The sequence below is a fragment of the Paroedura picta genome, chromosome 17 (assembly GCF_049243985.1).
Source record: "Paroedura picta isolate Pp20150507F chromosome 17, Ppicta_v3.0, whole genome shotgun sequence".
NCBI lineage: Eukaryota > Metazoa > Chordata > Lepidosauria > Squamata > Gekkonidae > Paroedura > Paroedura picta.
Window position 1 is genome coordinate 4,039,626 of NC_135385.1, and position 23,317 is coordinate 4,062,942.

At 50.3% G+C, this 23,317-nt stretch overlaps 1 protein-coding gene across 4 annotated transcripts in view; it reads left to right on the forward strand.

The window, feature by feature from the left end:
- Positions 1-23,317, forward strand: part of THOC5 (THO complex subunit 5) — a 28,398-nt gene that overhangs the window by 4,308 nt on the left and 773 nt on the right. For 3 of the 4 annotated variants that reach the window (XM_077316155.1, XM_077316156.1, XM_077316158.1), the window contains exons 7-20: positions 2,693-2,807; positions 3,723-3,855; positions 4,799-4,828; positions 6,623-6,700; positions 9,243-9,283; positions 10,938-11,037; positions 13,228-13,336; positions 15,463-15,564; positions 15,953-16,049; positions 18,574-18,685; positions 19,512-19,615; positions 19,764-19,851; positions 20,573-20,688; positions 21,386-21,576. In XM_077316155.1, the coding sequence (XP_077172270.1) occupies positions 2,693-2,807; positions 3,723-3,855; positions 4,799-4,828; positions 6,623-6,700; positions 9,243-9,283; positions 10,938-11,037; positions 13,228-13,336; positions 15,463-15,564; positions 15,953-16,049; positions 18,574-18,685; positions 19,512-19,615; positions 19,764-19,851; positions 20,573-20,688; positions 21,386-21,576 (1,416 nt within the window). The remainder of the gene's footprint in view (positions 1-2,692; positions 2,808-3,722; positions 3,856-4,798; positions 4,829-6,622; positions 6,701-9,242; positions 9,284-10,937; positions 11,038-13,227; positions 13,337-15,462; positions 15,565-15,952; positions 16,050-18,573; positions 18,686-19,511; positions 19,616-19,763; positions 19,852-20,572; positions 20,689-21,385; positions 21,577-23,317) is intronic. The other variant, XM_077316157.1, reaches the window with a different exon arrangement.

Consider the following 23,317-nt stretch of genomic DNA (forward strand, 5'->3'; position numbering starts at 1 on the left):
CTTATAGCTGAAGAACATGTAACAATAAATGCATGTTTACCCAGCCTCCATCTCCTCCCTTCTTATGTGTCTCATGTCAAGTCTAGACTGTAAGATCCTTGAGACGGGGAATTGTCAAGTCTAGACTGTAAGATCCTTGAGACAGGAAGGATTTTAACCTGATTTAATCATTTTGTCAATCAGTCATTTACCTGACTGACAAAGTTTGGTGTCGTGGTTAGGAGTGCGGACTTCTGATCTGGCCAGCTGAGTTCGATTCTTCACTCCCCCACATGCAACCAGCTGGGTGACCTTGGGCTCAACACAGCACTGATAAAGCTGTTCTGACCGAGCAGGAATCTCAGGGCTCTCTCAGCCTCACCCACCTCACAGGGTGTCTGTTGTGGGGAGACGAAAGGGAAGGCGACTGTAAGCCGCTTTGAGCCTCCTTTGGGTAGAGAAAAGCGGCATATAATAACCAGCTCTTCTTCTTCTTCAGTAATATCAGGGCTCTCTCAGCCTCACCCACCCCACAGGGTGTCTGTTGTGGGGAGAGGAATGGGAAGGCAACTATAAGCCGCTTTGAGCCTCCTTCGGGTAGAGAAAAGTGGCTTCTTCTTCCTGTAGGAAGGTTGAAAGAAATTCCCTACGGGGAGTACCAAAGAAAGGACATTCTAGTAAGGTGACCAGATCGTCCCACTTTTGGAGGGACATCTGGGGGCACCTGGCAAATTGTACTTATGTTGAAATTAAATATATATATATTACAATATTATTTTTGCATTCTATGTGTTCTATGAATTTTTTTGTTGCTCCATATAGACAAAATTTTAATCAAGTACCCTCCCCCCCCTCCGGTCAATGGTGTCCCACTTTACCAATGTTAAAATCTGGTCACCTTACATTCTAGGATTATAGGGGGAATAGAATCTGGCAAACCCATCCCACATGAACCAGTCCTTTCATGGAAAGGGATACAGCTCTGTCTCCCAGATGAAACCTTAGATGAGAAGGCATTTATGCATGCTAACATTAAAGCTCTTCAAAGGAAAGGATCTAAAATACTGAAGTAGGGGGCCATTCTTCCAAGATGATTTTGTAAGCTGATTACAATTCCCGTGAACAAACCACAGGCTGAGAAGGCAAGAGGGTTGTGGTGCTCAAGATCTAATAGTCTCCGTTTCATTAAATGAAAGTTATAAGACTGATCAAAGGACAATAGGAGGTTTAAATCCACTCCTGTTAAGTTTTAATTCGACCACTGAGAACCGTTTGGAATAGACCAGGGGTAGTCAACCTGTGGTCCTCCAGATGTTCATGGACTACAATTCCCATGAGCCCCTGCCAGCAAACGCTGGACATCTGGAGGACCACAGGTTGACTACCCCTGCAGTTGACTACTCCGGTCTCAGCCTTGAAACATATTTTTAGCCAGGACTTAAAAGTTAAGAGCAAAACTCTGGTCCCTTAATGAGGCACATCTGTCTCAAGAAGGCCTCTCTGTGTATTCTGAGATATCCTTACAGTGCGGTAATATGTCTATAATAATTTTTTAAAAATTAATAACTTAGATTTGAGCATGTTGTAATTTGATTATGTTTTATATGTAATGTTCTTTGCCTCTTTGTTTTGTTGTAAACTGCCCTGAGCCCCTGGGAAGGGCAGTATAAAAATTTAAAAATAAAATAAATAAAATACATAAATCAAATAGCGAGACTGCTTGTTGTTAATAATCCTGATGTGGAGCCTGAAATAAATTTAAGTCCTCTCGGAATGTCTTAAGCGTTGACCTGGTACTGGGAATTTTGGAGCAAACTACATGGCAAGGAGGTCAGGGCTGGCTTTTTCCTCACCACCACACTAGTTGGAAAAGGCATTCTGGTTCCAGCTTTGCCTTAGAGCTGGCATAGTATACCACTGAGGCTTCGGTTTGTCAGTCAAGGTCACTAGAGATTGGGGGCTGCAGGAAAAGGATGGACTCCCACCATTCACACCGTCTAAACTTTCGGAAGAAGTTCCTGACAGTCAGAGCGGTTTCTCAGTGGAACAGGCTTCCTCGGGAGGTGGTGGGTTCTCCCTCTTTGGAGATTTTTAAGCAGAGGCTGGATATCCATCTGATTCTGTGAAGGTAAAAGGGGTGGCAGGTTACAGTGGATGAGCAAGAGGGTTTGGAGTGTCCTGCATAGTGCAGGGGGTTGGACTGGATTCTAGGGGGGGGGGGGGGTTGTGTCCAGGAAAGTAAATCAAAAAAAAATCTGTGTAGTTGCCTGAAAAACGTCAGCAATAAAAGAATTCCTGCCTTCAATGTAGTTTGATTTCCTCCATTACTTTCCAGGTTTGTGCCTGTGTGGGTCAACCGTGCATTTTTCTGTCCTCAAAGGACATGCACTCTAATTAGTTTAGGAAGTCAGGTGACTTGGGGAATAGTGTGAAACAGCCTGCTGTTGCAGACCAAGTGTTGGATCAGGGATCTTTGAGACCCAGGTTTGAATCCCCCGCTCGACCTTAGACGTGCATCGGGTGACCTTGGGCCAGCCACTCTCCCAGCCTACCCTACCTATCTCACATAAGCCAGGTGCACCTTGGTAGCACTTTGTCATTATCACCAGAAGGAGGGTCATGGCAGGCAAGCGACTCTACCTGCTTCAAGGAACAGCTTGAACAGCATCTCTTTGCAACTTGCGGTCGCTAACTGTGAACCTTCCTTGGTCAGGTTGGCCGAGAAGTACAAAGAATGCCTCGCCAACAAAGAGAAGATTCTGAAGGAGATAGAGGTGAAGAAGGAGTACCTGAGCAACCTCCAGCCCCGCCTCAACAGCATCATGCAGGTAGACCTGGTCATTGTTCTCCAAGAGCCTAATTAATTCTAGATCAGGAGCGAGTGATGGTTCCTACTTGGGTAGCTTGGTGTTATCTTCCTTTTACAGATTTTATTCCCCCCGGCCATTGAAATACATAATAAAAATACTCTGCTCCGGTTCAGCTTCACTTGTTCAGTTTTGGGCACCCCAGTTGAAGAGGGGTGTAGACAAAGTGGCGCGTGTCCAAGGGAGAGCAACAAAGATGGTGAGGGGTTTGGAGACCAAGACATATGAAGAAAGGTTGGGGGAAGCTTGGTCTTTTTAGCCTGGAGAGGGGGTTTGATAACCACCTTCAAGTATTTAAAAGGCTGCCATGTAGAGTAGGAGTAGTCAACCTGTGGTCCTCCAGATGTCCATGGACTACAATTCCCATGAGCCCCTTCCAGCAAACGCTGGCAGGGGCTCATGGGAATTGTAGTCCATGGACATCTGGAGAACCACAGGTTGACTACCCCTGATGTAGAGGATGGAGCAAAGTTTGTTCTCTCTTGCCCCAGAGGGACGGACCAGAACCAATGGAATGAAATTAATTCAAAAGAAATTCCGTCTAAACATCCGGAAGAAGTTCCTGAGAGTCAGGGCGGTTCCTCAGTGGAACAGGCTTCTTCGGGAGGTGGTGGGTTCTCCATCTTTGGACATTTTTAAACAGAGGCTGGAGAGCCATCTGATGGAGAGGCTGACTCTGTGAAGGCAAAGGGGTGGCAGGTGACAGTGGAGGAGCGATGAGGGTTGTGAGTGTCCTGGATATTGCAGGGGGCTGGACTAGATGACCCAGGAGGTCCCTTCCAACTCTATGATTCTATGAAAAAGCTGCTTATGTTGCATTCGGGCTTTTTCACACCTGCTGTGGCATAATTTTGCATCTGATCTCTTTCCCGCCAGGCTTCCCTCCCTGTCCAAGAGTACCTCGCGATGCCTTTCGACCAGGTGCACAAGCAGTACGAGATCGCCAGGCACCTCCCTCCGCCTCTCTACGTTCTCTTTGTCCAAGCCAGTGCCTACGGCCAGGCTTGTGGTGAGTCTTTTAAATTGCTGGCGGGATGTGACCCCTTCCCCCAGTGTGTCCAGAGGTCACAGCTGCTTGCAGAAAACACAGCTTAGCTACGCATGAATGGGGGGTATTAATCTGATCAGCCGTGAGCTCTGTGACGTGCTTCCAAGATCCCTGGAGCCTGTGGGGGACTGCAGTGGAGCTGTCAGATGAGGCAGCTATATGGCACCATAGGCAGCTCTATATCCTGCGAAGAGCACGGGGTTGGACTAGATGGCCTCTGTGGCCCCTTCCAACTCTGTGATTCTATATACACCATCTGATTTGTCTCTCCTCCCGCTAGTAGATGAATAGGGGGGGTTGAGGGTTCTGCCATCTTTACTTGCTGTTGATTGTTGCTATTATAGTCCTTTTAATGGGGGTTTTAATAGGGTTTTAATGGGGTTTTAGTTGGACATACGTGAACCGCCACGAGCCTTTGGGAGTGGCGGTCAATACATTGAAGAAATAAATAAAATAAATAATAAATATTTGAGTTCTTTGTTCATTCACAGGCCGGAGCTTGAAAGGCCTGTCGGTGTCCCTCCTTCCCTTTGAAAATTGCGCTCTTTGAGAAAACAAACAAACAAACACCCCTTTCTCTTCTTTTGAGTAATGTATTCTGCTTCGGATTTGTGGGGGTGTAACCGCAGTGCCTGGCCGCTGAGGCTGTGAGAACTAGAAAATAGCGGATGTGGTTTGGGAGGTTAATTTCGTGTTGGAAACAGGACACTGTGATTCTCCCTGTTGGCTTTTCTGTGCCGCCACTGAACTGCAGCAGCCCTAAGAATAAGTGTGGTGGATGCCTTCCTCCTTGAACGCCCCCACAATGTGTTTCTGCTCCTTTTCTCTTGCCTTCCTCCCTCGTCTGTCCGTCCTCTCTCTTCTTCCCTCCACGCGCTCTCTCATTTCTGGCCTACTGTCTTAGCGCACGCTAAAGCCTCCTCCCTCAGGCTGGGTGAGTATCTTTTTATTCTTGTCTTTAAAAACCTCCTTTAAAAAAACCCCAACGTTTCATGTCATCATTCATAAAATATACCGTATATACTCGCAGATAAGCCGAGTTTTCCAGCCCTTTTTTGAAGCTGAAAAGGTTCCCCTTGGCTTATATGCGGGTATTAAAAAACCCAGCTGCCAGACAAGACAGGAGGGCGGGGGTGGGAGACAAGTATACTTACCTGAAGAAGCTGAGGCAGGAACGAAGTAGAGTTACAGCAAGCACGGGAGGGGCAGTGGAAGGGGAGGGAAAGAACAGTCTCTGCCTCACTGCACGAGGCTAGTATGTGCTGCTGCTGCTGCAGGAAGCTCTGAAGCCTCTGTCTCAGAGGGAGAGCAGAGAGCAGAAGGAGGAAACGGACCCTAGAGGAAGGAATGGAAAGTGGAGGGAACAGAACACCGGACTAAGAAGAAGGGAAGGAGCAGCACAGGATTGGAGATAAAAAGGCATGAGGGGTCAGAGGGAAAGAGGGAGGAGTAGGGTGGGAAGAAAAGGGGGAAAAAAGATCCTGCCCAAAACGGGGGGGGGGGAGAAAAGGCCACTATCCAAACCCCACCCTCGACTTATTTGTAAGTCAGTGAGTTTTTCCTACATTTTGTGGTAAAATTTGGGTGCCTCAGCTTACACGTGGGTCGGCTTATATGCGAGTATATACGGTAATCTTCTCCACAAACAAAACTTATGTATCTCCATAGGCATTGATGTTCTTTCCACTGCATGACTGACCTGGTCACGGGGAGCCCCAGGAAGTCTTTCTGGACAGTTTAATTTGAGCCGTAATGCTCAGAGGGGAGGGCTTCAACCTGCTCCAGGGGAGGCTGTACCTGGACTGTAAACTGTTCATATTATGCATGAGTCAAACTGCTTTTACTCGGTAGTTGGAGAGGAGTGGGGGAAACCAGCGCTTTCTGTCAGGCACTGTGGGATTAACTTGGCCTTCAATCCCGCATGTGGAGATTTTTCGTTCTGGTCTTATTGGCTCCCAGTGACCCTAGCCCAGGTCGCATGTTCCTGCTGGGGGTTTCCTTTCCAAGTTAACTGCACGGCACTCAGGTTGGATTGAAGAGTGTGTGGTTACAGACACAAGGCGCCTTGTCGTTTCCTTGCAGCTACCTGGGGAAGGGAAGATGCAGAGAAATGTTCCAGTCCTCCATTAGGCGAGACCTCACGTCTTAGTTGGAATTTGACTCGCATGTTCTGTTTTCGTGTTTTGTGTTTCATTGTTTTTTGCCCAAAAAGCTCATTTCTTGGGAGCGGGGAGGATTGGGACTTAAATATTGCAGGGGCAGAAGGAAAGGAGTTGCACCTGGAAGACCCCTGCACCAATTCTTCTCCTCCGTGTCAGCTTTTGCAAAAGCATTTGGCTCATTTAGATCCCCTCCTTCCCTCTTTCTCCCCTTCCTCATCCAAGAGGTGTGGTCTTGACAAAGATGCTGCTGCAGCTGGTAGATCTTCTTGCACCTTGGTTTGTGGCCCAGCTCTGGCTGTGCAGCTTTCCAGCTTCGTAAGAGAAGAGTCAGGCTTTTAGTGTGTGGGATGCCCCATTTCCAGCCCCAGCACCTCCTGTAAAGTGTCCCCAGGTAGGAAAGGATCATTTCCGCCTGAGGTGGTGTGTGAAGGACAACAACGGGCCAGAGAGGTCCCAGTCTTGATTCTTAGAAAGGCTCTTGTTTCTTCGCATTGTTAATGTCGCAGACTTGGCGGGACGCTTTAACGACCGGGGAGTTCTGCTTAATTGTATCCTTCCTTCCACAGATAAGAAGCTGGCTGTTGCGATAGAAGGAAACGTGGAGGAAGCCAAAGCTCTCTGCAAGCCCCCTGAGGACTCCCAAGGTGAGGAGGCGGCCCTGAGGAAGTGCCTAAAGTACCTCTGCGTGCCGTGAAGGATTCAGTCGTAGATAGCGTGCTTTGCACATCGAGTCTCCATCACCTTGGGCATGTGAGGTGTGCAGTAGCCTAGAGCAGGGGTAGTCAACCTGTGGCCCTCCAGATGTCCATGGACTACAATTCCCATGAGCCCCTGCCAGCAAAAGCTGGCAGGGGCTCATGCGAATTGTAGCCCATGGACATCTGGAGGACCACAGGTTGACTACCCCTGCTCTAGACAGCTGCCCCTTCCAGCCCAAGGGGACTAGAAGTGAGCAAGCTATGGACCATGTGAGCCTTCTGGCCAGCCATTTCAAAACTGCAGAGTGATGGCTTCCCTTTCTCTGGATGCTCTGTACGCAAAGGGCCTTTATTGGGGGGGTGGGGGGCTAGCTACTCCTCACAGGCCTCCCGTGGCATCAGCAGCGGCACCGTTATTAGGTAATTAATAGGGAAAGACGCTCCCCTCAACATCCCTGTACTTTTACGTGTAGAGAAGAGACTAAAACTCTCTGGCTGCTAAAGGCTGCTAAACATGCCTCTTCGGTCCCTTGAAATCAAAGGGCTTTCGTGTTCCAGGACAAACAAGCTGGCAAGCTACCCTAGCACAGGTAGGCAGAGAGCGACAGGCACTTTTTGATCCTCAAAGGTGAAAGCTCATAAAAAGCAAATTGTGAATCTTTAAAAGTGTAAGCTGAAAACCCCCAAGGAGGGCAGAAAAGATAAAATTAGAACAATGCAAACACCCCCGCGCTGTCTGCTATGTGCCGCTTCAGGCCAGCTCCAATGCTTACTATCTCATGAGCAGGGGCTCCTGGGAATTGTAGTCCATGGACATCTGGAGGGCCGCAGTTTGACTACCCCTGCCCTAGACAGACCATTTCCCCCCTTCTCCCAGATACTGAGCATATTTGGCAAGGCCCTGCTGAAGGCTCAAGCTCCCAGGAAGGATGGGCTGGCTGCCTTCATACAGTTCTTCTGGGTCTTTGGAATACTTTGTTTCAGGAGGCTCATTTTGGCCTAATTTCTACAGGCGTCCTGCCAATTAATGCAAACATTTCTGGGTTTTTGTCCCCCCCCCCTGGGGTTTTAACTGGTTTAATTTGTGCTGTTGACAGAGGTTTTCTTCCCTGCTTGTTTTCTGCTGCCAGTCTCAGCTTAATGCTTCGAACTCATCTTTTAGATTAAGCGTTGTGGTTTTCTATGGATGACCAGACAGATTAGCTAGGACAGGGGTAGTCAAACTGCAGCCCTCCAGATGTCCATGGACTACAATTCCCAGGAGCCCCTGCCAGCGAACGCTGGCAGGGGCTCCTGGGAATTGTAGTCCATGGACATCTGGAGGGCCGCAGTTTGACTACCCCTGAGCTAGGAGTTACTTGGAGCCGTTAACTCCATACAGGGATGACCGTGAACCAACATAAAGAGGCAGTCAGAGATAGAAACGCATGGAGGAAACTTTCCTATAGAATCGCCGAGGGTCGGACATGACTGAACGGATGACATCATCATCATTAACTTTAAACCAAGAGTGTCAGACTATAGAAGGTCACTTGTCAAAATAAAATGAGATCCCAGCAGCCCATCAGAGACATAAGCTTTCATTGGTCAGCATTGACTTCACAGAATAAACAGGGACCAAGCCCTGTGAAGATAGGTTGAGGGATCTGGGAATGTTCAGCCTGGAGAAAAGGAGGCTGAGAGGGGACATGAGAGCCCTCTTTAAGTATTTGAAAGGTTGTCACTTGGAGGAGGGCAGGAGGCTGTTTCTGCTGGCTGCAGAGGAGAGGACACGCAGTAATGGGTTTAAACTTCAAGTACAACGATATAGGCTAGAGATCAGGAAAATAATTTTCACAGTCAGAGTAGTTCAGCAGTGGAATAGGCTGCCTAAGGAGGTGGTGAGCTCCCCCTCACTGGCAGTCTTCAAGCAAAGGTTGGAGACACACTTTTCTTGGGTGCTTTAGGATGCTTAGGGCTGATCCTGCATTGAGCAGGGGGTTGGACTAGATGGCCTGTGTGGCCCCTTCCAACTCTATGATTCTATGATTCTATGATCCTGCGTTGAGCAGGGGGTTGGACTAGATGGCCTCTATGGGACCTTCCAACTCTATGATTCTATGATCCTGCGCTGAGCAGGGGGTTGGACTAGATGGCCTCTGTGGCCCCTTCCAATTCTATGATTCTATGATTACGCTTTTAATGGGCCGTTGGACTCCCATATTGTGTTGCCGTTACCTACTAGCCCAGTCGGCTGTTTGAAAATCACATCCAAGTTGTCAAACAGGGAAGAGACACTTCTTAGGGCTGAGTCTTTAAAATGGGATGGTAAACAAGCCACGAACCCAAACTTGCAACGGCAATCGCATAGTGAAATAAGTATTTCTGCACACCAGTTCATGGATTCATGGCAACCCTACAGCTAGTAGCCAGACTGCTTTGGGAAATAAGGCTTCTTTCTCACCCAGAGATGCATCCTATGTGTTTATATATATATTTGGATTCACAGATGATGAGAGTGATTCAGATGCTGAGGAGGAGCAGACCACGGTAAGACACTTACCATCCTGTTGCAGGATAGGATTGGAAGCAGGAGGGGGAGGGGGAGGAAGGGTGATCAGGGTGGGAGCCGTAACCGTTTTCTACCTTGGGCTTATGACAAAGCACGTGCCCACGCTTTTGTGCGAAATGTGTGCCAGCTCAGTCAGTCCCAGCAGAGGCTAAGGATACTTCCTTCCCTTCACGTCCTTAGTGATGTAATGGAAAGGGAGAAAATCAGGTAGACTGAGATCTCCTTAGCTTCGGAATGTCTGTGCTGCCTTGGCAGGAAGGCAACCCGTAAACAACAGGGTGAAATCCATTACAACCCTCTCATATGCAAATATAACAAAATAAGGTCCAGCATTACAGCTGAACTGCTGTGGGAGGAGTGGGGTGGGGAGGGAGGTAAAACGCAATTGTGAACAGACCCCCTTCTTTGCTTTCTCTTGCCCTTTGACTCATCCCCACTGTCTTGTAAGGCAGCGGTCCCCAACCTTCATCTGGTCAGGGACCGCCTCCGGGGGTGGGGGAGAGCCAGTGGCCCGGCTGCCGCAGTTGCTCAAAACGCACACGTGCGGAACTGCTGCGCGTGTGCGTTTTGGCCACCAGGTGGCGCTAACACGAGTGCGCAGAGTTGCCGCGCATGCGCGTTTTGGCCACCAGGGGGCGCAAACGTGCATGCGCGGCAGTTCCGCGCGTGCGCGTTAGCGTCGCTGCCGCGCCGGCTGCCGTGCTGACCTCTTTCCCCTCCTCTCGCTGCAGGGGGAGGCAGGCGCGGCCACTCCGATGGTCTTTGCGGCCCGGTACTGGGCCGCAGACCGGGGGTTAGGGACCCCTGTTGTAAGGGAGTGATGGTCTGAATGAGGGTCCCCTAAGTGGGGAGGGGATTGCAGTTTCACACAGTGGCCATACTCTGTAACGAAGCTCCGGAGGTTTCAAGGCCCTTAGGAAAACTTGAAAGAAGTGGTGATCATTTCTGCCAATTCTCCTGCAGCCTCCCTCCCACAATTTTGAGAGGGAATGTAATTGGATTTTGGGAGTAGCTCAGAGGAGAGTCAACAACGGGAAGGAAGAACGGGTAGAAATGGCTGCCACATCAAGAACGCAGAAGTGCCCATTGGAATGTGGTTGGAGATCAGTTCTTGGTTCTCAGAAGCTGAGGCAGCAGTTTCCTATGAGAGCTGGGGTGTGGGACCACAATTTCCTGTCCTTGCTGCCACGTACCACATCTTGGACGGGACAGGCAGCGATATAAGTGGGAACATCATCTGTTTAAACAGAGACTGGACGGCCATCTGACGGAGAGGCTGATTCTGTGAAGGCTCAAGGGGGTGGCAGGTGACAGTGGATGAGCGAGATGGTTGGGAGTGTCCTGCATAGTGCAGGGGGTTGGACTAGAATCAGGGGTAGTCAACCTGTGGTCCTCCAGATGTTGATGGACAACAATTCCCATGAGCCCCTGCCAGCAAACGCTGGCAGGAGCTCATGGGAATTGTCATCCATGAACATATGGAGGACCACAGGTTGACTACCCCTGGACTAGATGACCCAGGAGGTCCCTTCCCTATGATTCTGGTGTGAATTCATAGTGAGCAAGTGTCATTGGGGGGGGGGGTGCAGGAGAGTGGCAGGATATCCCGTGACTCCGCCTTTCCCACCATAGAAACGTCGTCGCCCAACACTAGGTATGCAGCTGGACGACAAGCGCAAGGAGATGCTCAAGAGGCACCCTCTGTCGGTCACCATTGACCTGAAATGCAAAGGTAGGAGAACGTCAAGTAAGCGGGTTCATGGCATTCTGGGTTTTGATGACTAGCATTTGCACCCAAAACTTCAGAAACGGAACTTACCCAGAGCTCACTGAAAGGCATAAATCAGGGGTAGTCAAACTGCGGCCCTCCAGATGTCCATGGACTACAATTCCCAGAAGCCCCTGCCAGCATTCGCTGGCAGGGGCTCATGGGAATTGTAGTCCATGGACATCTGGAGGGCCGCAGTTTGACTACCCCTGACATAAATCATGCTGCAGTCTTTGCTAAGAGCAGATTGAACCATGAGAAGAGGGAACACACTTCCAGCACCACAACAGTTGACTGAAGAAGTGTGATAGCCTGGGGAGACAAGGATTGGGATTCATGGGGCAATGGTAAATATCTACTGGCTGGAGTGGCAAGAACTGGTTAGACACTGGGGAATTTAATCCCCTCTTTTATCACTGGAAGCCCCCTTTGGGCCTATGATGGATAACACTTTAAAGACAAGCCCCAAAGTGCTGGAATATCAGGAGACTGGGAAATGCAGGGTTAATTCTTCACTGAAGCAGAGAGCTTGAGTGACAGGCTGCTCCAAGGGTTCTGATTAGCCAGCAGCAGTTGTGAGAGAAGTGATAGAGGTGTATGCTCTCTGCTTCAGGGAATATAATTCTGGCAGAAACCTGCGTCGAGAGCATATCTTTAGCTATAAAACATCGACTATGGGAAGATTTGTCAGTGAACAGTCTTGACTAATGAGTCTGGATTCATCATAAACTGAAAGCAGTTCCACACAGTTGGGAGAACTGGAGATGATATTTGTCAGAGTGATTTGTGGTAAGAGTTTTGAGAGTTCCAAATCAGGTCAAAGGAAAAGGGGGCAAATCTTCTATGGAGAGAAGAAAAATCTCTGCTCAGTTAAAAGGGGAAATTAGCTCTGAAGACTTCCATGGCCTGATGTGGAAAGCTACTTGCTTCAGACACCTCAGGCAGTCTTCAAGCAAAGGTTGGATACAGACTTTTCTTGGATGCTTTAGGATGCTTAGGGCTGATCCTGTGTTGAGCAGGGGGTTGGACTAGATGGCCTGTGTGGCCCCTTCCAACTCTTTGATTCTATGATTCTATGATCCTGCGTTGAGCAGGGGGTTGGACTAGATGGCCTGTGTGGCCCCTTCCAACTCTAGGATTCTATGGTTCTATGATCCTGCGTTGAGCAGGGGGTTGGACTAGATGGCCTGTGTGGCCCCTTCCAACTCTAGGATTCTATGGTTCTATGAGTTAGGGGTAACCTGGTGTTTTTAAGCAAGAGAGATTAGGGTACTAACTGTGGGTGCCAGACTTCAAAGAAAACCATGGGAGTTCAAAGTAACTGAAAGAAAAATGCCAATGGGTTTAAGTAAACACAAACAAAAGACAAGTTTCTAAAACTCTAAAAAATTAAGATCGTCAAACTGTACAACTGATTTTTACAAAACCTCCCCCCCCCCATGCTAAATAATATATTTTATTTTGTTTGACTTTAACACCAACTCCACTGCCATTCTGAACAGGTTTGAGTGAAGAGAGTTCCCACACGTTCCCTGAGTTAAAAGCCAAACCTCCTGTCAGTGACCGGATAGGACAGCCAGCGTTATTATTTTACAACAAAGGAACCATGCTATTTGGGCAGCTCAGCCTGTGAGGGAACTGGATTTTACTTTGGGAGGGAAAAATTGGCGCCAGTGTGGTCAAGTGTGTAGGAGGCCCATCCTAACTGTGACAGTGGGTAAACTAGGTGGATTCGTTGGATTCTCTGTGCAGAAAACATCACCCCAGCTCAGCCTTGCTGTCAGTGGCTCAAGGAATTGGAAAACCCCACTCCCTACTATTCCCCCCCCCAAGAATGATAGGAAACCTTCATGTGCCATGCCCTGCTTCTTAACAATTTTCCTGCTTCAAAAGGAGAAGCTTGCCTTCAGATAATAAGTTTGCATATTAGTACAGATACAAGCCTCCACCCTCCACTATGTACTTAAAATAATGTGCAGTGCAGGGCTCTAAAATGAGACATCACCGCATCACCAGGCCAGCACGATTCTGGTGTTTTCCTAGTTCAGCTGTCAAGGTAGGGGGTATGTATCTCCCCCCCCCCCCCGCCCTCGCATCCAGATAAATTAAATTTCCCTTCCTAAATCTCTCCCCCTCTTGGCCGTGTTGTTGCAGATGGCAGCGTCCTCCTCTTGACCTTCTACTATCTGATGAACCTCAACGTCATGACGGTTAAGGCCAAGGTGACTGCAGCCACGGAGATGACCATGCCGATCAGCGCCGGGTAAGCTTTGAATAGCAGCGGGCCAACGAGCATTGGAATTAACCCTTCGGGCGTCATTGTTGGCCACAACATCAACATGTGGGCTTGATCGTTCCTAGAAGGAATGGAAGATCCAAAAGTGTACGCTGATGCAGTTGGCGGGGACGTAATCTTTGCGACTTTAGGCGCTCACCCTGCAGGAGCAGCCGGGAAGGAGCAGCTCAAGTTAATGCATCAGGCATCCATGGATCGGCCGTCTGCTAACTCAGGGCAACTCAAGAGTGAGGGGACTTCAGTTTCAGGCCTTTTTGGACACCGGTTTGTGAGAGCCTTACAAATGTAGATGCGTGTGCCTGACAGGGCAGCTTTGAACCCTGTGTGTGATACGTAGTATTTTCAGATGTTTGAAGTGGCCATCCGAAAGCAGGGGTGGCCAGACTGTGTCTCTCCAGATGTCCGTGGAATACAATTCCTATGAGCTCCTGCTAGCAGCATGTGGGCAGGGGCTCATGAGGATTGTATTCCATGGACATCTGGAGAGAGAGGCAGTTTGGGCCTCCCTGGTCTAAAGAAATCGTGTAAAGAGAATTAATATTATGGGGAGGGGCAGAGCCCAAGCTAGAGTGATTTTCCCAAAGCCACTTGGTGAGATTTCTTGGCGTTATTTATCATTTGCCTTTTTCACATGGACTCGTTAGTCAGTGCATTAGGAAATTAGAAGAGTGAAAGCCACTGGAAAGAACCGGAGCGCATGAAGCAACACAGAAATCCCAGTGCAGCAACCTGTTTACAATACGCTATGTACAGCAGAAAGGACTGCCCTAGAATTTACCCAAGTAGGGTTTCTTAATTTAATTTTTTGTTTTGTTTTCCGCCCCGTCTCCTGAGACTCAGGACAGATTCTGTCATAAGAATAAGGTCCCCTATAAAAATTAAAATACAAGATAAAAATATTTTAAAAAAACACTAATTTATGCAGTTAAAATCTCAGAACATAATTATGGTCGCCAGTTGCCTGGATCTTACTGAAAGAGAGGAGGCAGGAGGATCTCATCAGCAAAAAAAGCTGGTAATCTCCGCTGTTCCCTTTTCAAATGGGCTACAGATTGTCACTTGGAGTACCACACAGAGGAGGCAACATGTCGGCTTGTTCGTTTTTTTTAAAGAGCAGAAGGTTAATGTGGAGAAAGCCCAATAATATAGGGTCAGCGGCAGGTTGAGAAGACAAGGGCGTGTCTCTTGAAGAGGCAGCAAGACGTGGAGGGAGGGCGGGTGACTTGAAGGCTTGGGAGCTGGAGGATTAAGAGGTGTGGATGTCTGTAGAAATAAGGACCCATAAGATAAAATGAGGGCGAGGATGTCTAATTCTAAGGCAGAGGACTGCAGGATTTGTGCCGGGGTTCAAGCCGTACGGGGCCCTCTCGGCAAAGGAATAAATGGTTTCGGTAGAGGCGTTTTAGGCAGGAATAAGAGGATGGAGGGGCAGCGGGGGAAGGCCGAATGGGAGGAGGGTGTCGTGCACCAGGCAGGAGGCGACGAGGGCTTGAACCAAGGGGAGAGAGAAGGGGTGGGTCTTTGCAGTGTGCGGTAGGAGAAGCAGCATAACTTGCAACAGACTAAGTGGAATCGAGGGAGAAATCGGAGATAGAGCCAAGACAGTGTTCCTGTTTATGTTGGTACTTAGTGATGCCGCCAATAGGTACGGAGAGCCATCCAGGAAGAGAAGATCTAGAAGAAAAGACAGGTAGCGTGCTGCAGTGCATGCAAACGTGCTACGTTTCCACCATCTCCGGAGTGGAATTTTGGATGAGTATCTTCCTACTTCTGCTTGAAATCGTGTGAAAGGCGTATTTTCTACGTTCCAATTCTTCCATCCGTTGTAGTTAAAGCTAGGAGGTTCTTGGGTGTCCAGTCTGTCTGTCTGTCCGTCCATCCCCCTCCCCCCCCCAAATAAAGTCCAGAAATAATAAATACGCTGATGGTGTTGAGTAAGCAATATCCTACTGCAAGGGAATATTTTTCTCTGGAAGGGCGATTTTGCAAGCTGCATAGCAGCAGGAGAGAGGTTCTTGTTGGCTTCCTCCCTCCGAAAGGGGGGATCACTCTGAAACACTGAGGGTTCACATCACCTTTCTCTTCCTCCCTAGAGACCTGCTGTCCCTCGATTCCCTTCTGAGCTGCTTGTACCCCGGAGATCACGGGAAGCGAACTCCCAATCCTGCCAACCAGTTCCAGTTTGATAAAGTTGGGTAAGCCGGGAGAGGGCAGAGGGCTGACCCTAAGGAGTTTACTCGGCCTGCCACTACATCTCTCTGTCTTTCTGATAAAACTGTTCTGACCGGGCAGTGATCTCAGGGCTCTCTCAGCCTCACCCACCCCACAGGGTGTCTGTTGTGGGGAGAGGAATGGGAAGGCGACTGTAAGCCACTTTGAGACTCCTTCAGGTAGAGAAAAGTGGCATCTAAGAACCAACTCTTCTTCTTCTTCTTCAGAAATCTCAGGGCTCTCTCAGCCTCACCCACCTCACAGGGTCTCTGTTGTGGGGAGAGGAAAGGGAAGGCGACTGTAAGCCACTTTGAGCCCTTCTTTGGGTAGGGAAGAGCGGCATATAAGAACCAACTCTTCTTCTTTTTCTAGTATCCTGAGCCTGAGCGATTATGTGACTGAGCTGGGCCACCCTTATGTGTGGGTGCAGAAGCTGGGGGGGCTGCATTTCCCCAAGGATCAGCCCCAGGTGAGTTGGAATATGGAAGATGGTTTCCCAGCAGCCTTCGTCACTGCTGCTGATGCAGGAAGGACAAGCTTCTCAGGCCGGTCCTCCCAATTCTGAGGCAATGAGTGTCTGCAGGTGGAAGCGTGAACAAAGGGGGTTACTCTGCTCTGGTTCGGCCTCACTTGGAGTCCTGTGTTCAGTTTTGGGCACCCCAGTTGAAGAGGGATGTAGACAAACTGGAGCGTGTGCAGAGGAGGGCAACAAGGATGGTGAGGGAGACCAAGATGTATGAGGAATGGTTGGGGGAGCTTGGTCTGTTTAGCCGGGAGAGGAGACGACTGAGAGGGGATCTGATAACCACCTTCAAGGATTTAAAAGGCTGCCATGTAGAGGATGGAGCAGAGTTGTTCTCTCTTGCCCCGGAAGAACGGGCCAGAGCCAATGGGATGAAACTAATTTAACAGAAATTCTGTTTCAACATCCGGAAGAAGGTCCTGACAGTGAGAGTGGTTCCTCAGTGGAACAGGCTTCCTCGGGAGGTGGTGGGTTCTCTGTCTTTGGAGATTTTTAAACAGAGTCTGGAGAGCCATCTGATGGAGAGGCTGATTCTGTGAAGGCTCAAGGGGGTGGCAGGCTACAGGGGATGAGCGATTGGGATGTGGGTGTCCTGCATAGTGCAGGGGGCTGGACTAGATGACCCAGGAGGTCCCTTCCAACTCTACGATTCTGTGGTTGCGGTGGGTAAGGGCAAGTATTTGCAAATGGGTTGAAATTCACGTTTAAGGGGCAGCGGACTGCATTGCAACGTATATCACTCAGAAGTGGCCAAACTGCCAGCAGGGGCTCATGGGAACTGTAGTCCATTTAGTCCACCTGGAGAGCCACAGTTTGGCCACCCCTGGTCTAGATGGGTGCAAACTTCTCGCCCTGCCCCCCACGGCCATAGACTCACCAGGCAGCCGTAGGGTGAGAAGACTCCAGCTACAAGTGTTGGCCGTGGTAACGAATAGGGGTGGAGCCGCACCCTTTCCGTAGAACGCGACCAAGAGACGGAGCCTTGCACATTGGAAAAAGTACATTTAGATCTTGTTCCGCCCAGAAAACCTGGTTCCGCTCGCAGAAGTATTTACCGTTTTGCTGCTCAAGTCAGCATCATCCTAAATTCTTTAAGCACCGTCTGAATGCGTCCCGGACATGTCGCGGCTGAGCGGTCGTGATGCTACAACTCTCTGGAAGAGAGAAGCGTGAACTCCCAGGCAGCCTTGGTCCTTTGGACCCAGCCCAGAGCCCTGCTGCCCTTCCGCTTGCCTTCCCCGACACAGAGCTCTATAGAGACAGGGAGTCCTTGAGCCTGTGGCCTTTTGGCTGCGTTTCACGAGGGATTTCTCACTTGCTGTTTAGAGCAGGGGCAGTCAACCTGTGGTCCTCCAGATGTCCATGGACTACAATTCCCAGGAGACCCTGCCAGCATTCGCTGGCAGGGTCTCCTGGGAATTGTAGTCCATGGACATCTGGAGGACCACAGGTTGACTACCCCTGGTTTAGAGTTCCTTCTGTAATCACAGTTACATCAGCCCCACCAAGACTCTCTCCAGAAAGTGGGATGAAGAAAGTGAGGCTATAAGTTATACAATTGAATATGATATGTTGTTGTTGTTAGGTGCGAAGTCGTGTGCGACCCATCGCGGCCCCCTGGACAATGATCCTCCAGGCCTTCCTGTCCTCTCCCATTCCCCGGAGTCCATTTAAGTTTGCACCGGCTGCTTCAGTGACTCCATCCAGCCACCAAATTTTCTGTCGTCCCCTTCTTCTTTTGCCCTTGATCGCTCCCAGCATTAGGCTCTTCTCCAGGGAGTCCTTCCTTCTCATGAGGGGGCCAAAGGATTTGAGTTTCATCTTCAGGATCTGGCCTTCTAAGGAGTAGCAGGGCTGATCTCCTCTAGGACTGACCGGTTTGTTCGCCTTGCAGTCCAAGGGACTCGCAAGAGTCTTCTCCAGCACCAGAGTCCAAAAGCCTCAATTCTTTGACGCTCGGCCTTCCTTATGGTCCAACTTTCACAGCCATACATTGCAACTGGGAAGACCATAGCCTTGACTAGACGCACTTTTGTTGGCAGGGTGATGTCTCTGCTTTTTAGGATGCTGTCTAGATTTGCCATAGCTTTCCTCCCCAGGAGCAAGCCTCTTTTAATTTCTTTGCTGCAGTCCCCGTCTGCAGTGATCTTGGAGCCCAGGAAAATAAAATCTGTCACGACCTCCATTTCTTCCCCCATGATATGGTAGACCAGAGCCCATCATAGAATCATAGAGTTGGAAGGGGCCTCCAGGGCCATCTAGTCCAACCCCCTGCAGAATGCAGGAAATAGCTGTACCTTGTTGCTAAACGTCACAAATGACCTAGAAGAGTACTTGACATTGGGGATGAATGGCTGAAAGTGTTGCTTGGCAACTCTTCAGCTCTGTAGTGAAGAGAAGCTCACCCAGGCTGGTTTGCCAGGCAGCTGGCGTAGCTCTTTCCTCCTTGTCTTCTCTTGCTTGCCCCCAGCCCGTGATCGCCGACAGCTCGCTGAGTGCCAGCCACATGGAGAGGACCATGAAATTGCTCAAGATGAGACTGGAGTCTCGCCTGGCCCTGCACAAGCAATTTGCTTCCCTTGGTAGGTCCCAGTCAGACCTCTTGTGTTTTCCCAGTGCTGGTACTTGCCTCGGGGTAAGCGGACACATTTTCAGGGGTGGCAACAGCCCTTGTCCCCCTTTGGAGACCCAACGTCCACGTTTAACCACCACCTGTGCAACACAGTTCTGAGCCCCCTGGGATTTAAGGGAAGCTGGTAAGGCCCTAAACCAGTGGTTCTCATCCTGGGGGTCAGGACCCCTTTGGGGGTTGAATGACCCTTTCACAGGGGTCGAGGCAGGGCAAGCAGCCTGGCCGGGGGAGGGGCACCATCCACACAACAGCCTTGCGGGGTGGACCAAGGTAGAGCATTCATTTGGAGTAGTGGAAAAAAGTGAGATCAGCATGGTGGGACAAGAGGCAGAACTGAACTGAGAAACCCTGGGGGAAAAAACAAATTATATACAATCATGGATCTTTGCTCCATTGGTCAGTTTCGGTTTAAGAAGAACCCTTGCATAATTTTATGGTTGGGGGTCACCTCAGCAGGAGGAACTGTATTAAAGGGTCACGGCATTAGGAAGGCTGAGAACCACTGCCCTAAACGGAAGGGACACGATGAAGCCAACAGTAGACTCACCCCAGGTTTTGGTAGATGGTTTGCTGATCGCAAACCACACCAGAATTGGGTTTGGTTATTTGAAAACGACCGAGTGAAAAACTGGATTTTGTTGTTGTTGTTTTTCACATGGTGATGGGGGCTCATGGGAATTGTAGTCCGTGGGCCTCTGGAGAGCCACAGTTTGCCCCCCCCCCCCCGCTCTGTGCTCTCCTTGGTTGATGGATGTCTCCTTGGCTTTGGGTTTCAGAACACGGGATCCTGCCCGTCTCCAGTGAATGCCAGCACCTCTTCCCCACAAAGATCGTGTCACGTTTGGTGAAGTGGGTTGCCCTCACGTATGAGGATTACCTGGTAGGTCGGGTGGAGGGAGGGTGGGGAGAACCTGAGCCCCACGGCTCCCCGGCCATTCCCCAAATCGGGTAGCCGTGACATTGGCTCACAGAGGGTGTGGCCGGCACACGCCCAGCTCACCACCCTCACCGCCTTGCTGCCTTTGCAGGAGCTGCCCTACACCAAAGATGTGGTGGAGGCTAGTCTGGCTGAGGATACTCACCTGTATTACATGGCACTGATTGAGAGGGGGACAGGTAAGTCGGTCGCCCTGCTCCTGGGCTTCCCTGGAAGGATGCATTGCTTTCATGGGGGGAAGAGCTGAGACGCTCCCCAGAATCGCCCCCATTTTCTGGGATGGGGCGTTACGAATACTTCTGAGGTGCTGTAAAGAGCGGGAGCTCAGCGGCATTACAGTCCAGGGGAAGGAAGGAAGAGGCCATGACAGTGGAGAGGGAGGGACTGAGATCATCGGGAGATGGCGGCTGTAGATGGCCAGGGTCTCCTGATACCGCTGCAGTTCTAGTGTGCTGGTCTGAACCTGCTTTTACACATGGAACAGCCAGTGGAATGGACAAACAGGAGGGAAGTTCTCAGACACAGAGGAAAGTCCAGCCCGTAGACTTGGGAGATGAGGTTCCTTTCTGAGTAGGCCTGGATGCATTCAAGACCCCTTTCTTCATTTCTCCCCACCCCTGTAGCTCCCAGTTCTCAGAAGGCAGATTGTAGCTTCATTCCTGTTTTGGGTAATTCTGCTTGCTTGACATAGGTTGTCAAATCATATTCAGCTTGTGTGCACGCACATGTGCGTGCGCACACAGAATGGGGGGGGGTGACTTTGGCAAGCTCTTCCCCTAAGCCAGGAGGGGCTAGGCTTCCATGTGTGCCCACAGATTGAAGGTCGGCCTCAGGGTTCCAGCCTGCGGGTTCCTGCACCCGCTACGCTGCTCTGCTGATTCCTCTCCCTTTGTGCCGTAGCTAAACTCCAAGCCGCTGTGGTGCTGAATCCAGGGTACTCTTCCGTGCCGCCAATTTTCAGCCTGTGCCTGAACTGGAAGGGAGAAAAGACCAGCTACACGGATGACAACATTCGGGTAAGTTGGGAGACACGAGCCAGGGAAGGGTCTAGCAGGGATTCTCAGCCAGGCTTCTGGGGAACCCTGGGGTCACGCAAGAGCTGACAGCAGGCCCTAGTCTCTTTCTCCAGGAAGGAAGGAAGGAAGGAAGGAAGGAAGGAAGGAAGGAAGGAAGGAAGGAAGGAAGGAAGGAAGGAAGGAAGGAAGGAAGGAAGGAAGGAAGGAAGGAAGGAAGGAAGGAAGGAAGGAAGGAAGGAAGGAAGGAAGGAAGGAAGGAAGGAAGGAAGGAAGGAAGGAAGGAAGGAAGGAAGGGCTGGCTCTCACATCTTACTTCCACGCCCTCTTCTCTGAAGGGCTCAGCATCACTTCTGGAGTGATGGGAAATATTTCTAACCTGGAAGATATTTCAAGGGTCGAATGTTGGAAAGGGGCTCCAGCCAGGGGCGCTTGGGTGTGCTGGGCTTGGCGGCAGCCTCTCCTTTTGCTCCCAGTTCTCTCCCCAGTGGCTCCCAGATCTCTGCTTGCTTCTCTGCCTCCGAGTCCAACTATCTGCTTGATGAAAACCTGTATGACTGAAATATCTCGGGCCCCTGTGCGTGTGTTTCCCCAAGAGGTGTGCCCCTTTAGTATGAAGCAGGAGGCTAAAGCTCTGAGCAGGCAGGCAGGACCCCCGCGAGGCTGACGGCTCTGTCACCTGGGGATTGTTTCTTTTCAGTCCATGGAGAGTGAGGTCAACGTCTATTACAAGGAGCTGTGCGGCCCCAAGCCGGGCTACCAGCTGTTGACCAACCAGCTGCAGCGCTTGTGCGTCGTCCTGGACGTCTACCTGGAGACGGAGACCCACGACAACAGCGTGGAGGGGCCCAAGGAGTTCCCGCAGGAGAAGATGTGCCTGCGTCTGGTCAGGTAACGTGGCACAAGGGCTGCCTGGTGTGTGGGGAGGGGCCACGTGTGAGACCTCGGCTCTTTCTCCACGAACAGTACAACTCCCCCTCCTCCCCCAAGTCGTAGAAGTGGGGCGTGATACTGCATGGGAATTTTGCATGAGAATTTTGCCCAAGTTACGTAGCTCTCTAGGGGTAGCCAAATTGCGGCTCTCCAGAGGTCCGTGGACTACAGTTACCATGAGCCCCTGCCAGCACCATGCTGGCAGGAGCTCATGGTAATTGTAGTCCACAGGCCTCTGGAGAGCCACAGCTTGGCCACCCCTGCTCGAGACAATAAACAATACATAGAGTGATAGGACTGCACAATCCAAATACACAGAGGGCCTCCCTTTTCAGCTCCACTTCTAGCCCCAGTGCTTTTCGCCCTCAGGGTTTCCGCCCTCAAGGAGGCCCACGTCCCTCGCTGGTTGGTGTGGAGGCCGGTGCTCTGGACCGCCTTCTTCCCAGAAGAGCAAAGGGGGGGCTGCAGGGTGGACTTTTCCCCCTAAGACCTTGGTACAGGCTGAAAGGGAGAAGGGAAAGTGGCCCTGAGGTTGTGCAGTTGGTGGGCAAGGAAGGGTGGGATTCAGTGCAGAGAGAAAAAACAACCCGCGGCATCCTTACCATGAACTACACAGGGGTCGTCAACCTGTGGTCCTCCAGATGTCCATGGACTACAATTCTCATGAGCCCCTGCCAGCTTTTTGCACTAGGTGCTCTGAAGACAGGTAGGGCGCTAGTTGCCTCACCCAGATGTAGGAAGTAAAACCGCTGGTGGACAACCTTCGTGACCTGTGCCTCCATAGATAGCGAGGCATCCAGAATCAACCCCACATTTCTTGTCCACACTCTAAGCCAGGGGTAGTCAAACTGAGGCCCTCCAGATGTCCATGGACTACAATTCCCAGGAGCCCCTGCCAGCGAACGCTGGCAGGGGCTCCTGGGAATTGTAGTCCATGGACATCTGGAGGGCCGCAGTTTGACTACCCCTGCTCTAAGCATTAGTCACTTTTCATTGCATTGTACAGAGTCAAAGATCTACATTCTTGAACTTTCAAATCCACAGATTCTCCTATTTTTTTCCCTTTCCCTGTACAAAGGCAATAAAAAGTTTCCACCGAGTCACAAAAGTCCATGTCAATTTTTCTCTCACCTAAGCAGTAAGCTTGCCCATTTCAGCCAATTCTAACGGCTTCAACAGTCCAGTCTTCTCCTGTAAGTAAATTTGCGTTTTTCCAGTTCCGTGCACATAGAATTCTCACTGCCAGTCATATGTCAGAATCCTGACCACCTTAGGCCAATTGTTTTTGCTTGTGTGGTGAGCATGCTCACTCCTACTCGTGTTTGAAGCTGGAGCTGGGCTCTGTGTCTTGCCTTGATAGAATCATAGAATTGGAAGGGATCTCCAAGGTCATCTAGTCCAACCCCCTGCAGAATGCGGGGGCCCATTCCCCAGTCTCCTCCACTAGTGTTGCCTCACCTTTCCAGTTCGAAGCAATTTGGGGGCAGCAATCCTTTTTGCAAAGTATTTTGAGTTTCATCTTCAGGATCTGGCTTTCTAAAGAGCAGGCAGGGCTGATCTCTAGGACTGACCGGTTTGTCAGTCCTAGAGAATTGAGGCTTTTGAACTCTGGTGCTGGAGAAGACTCTTGCGAGTCCCTTGGACTGCAAGGCGAACAAACCGGTCAGTCCTGGAGGAGATCAGCCCTGACTGCTCCTTA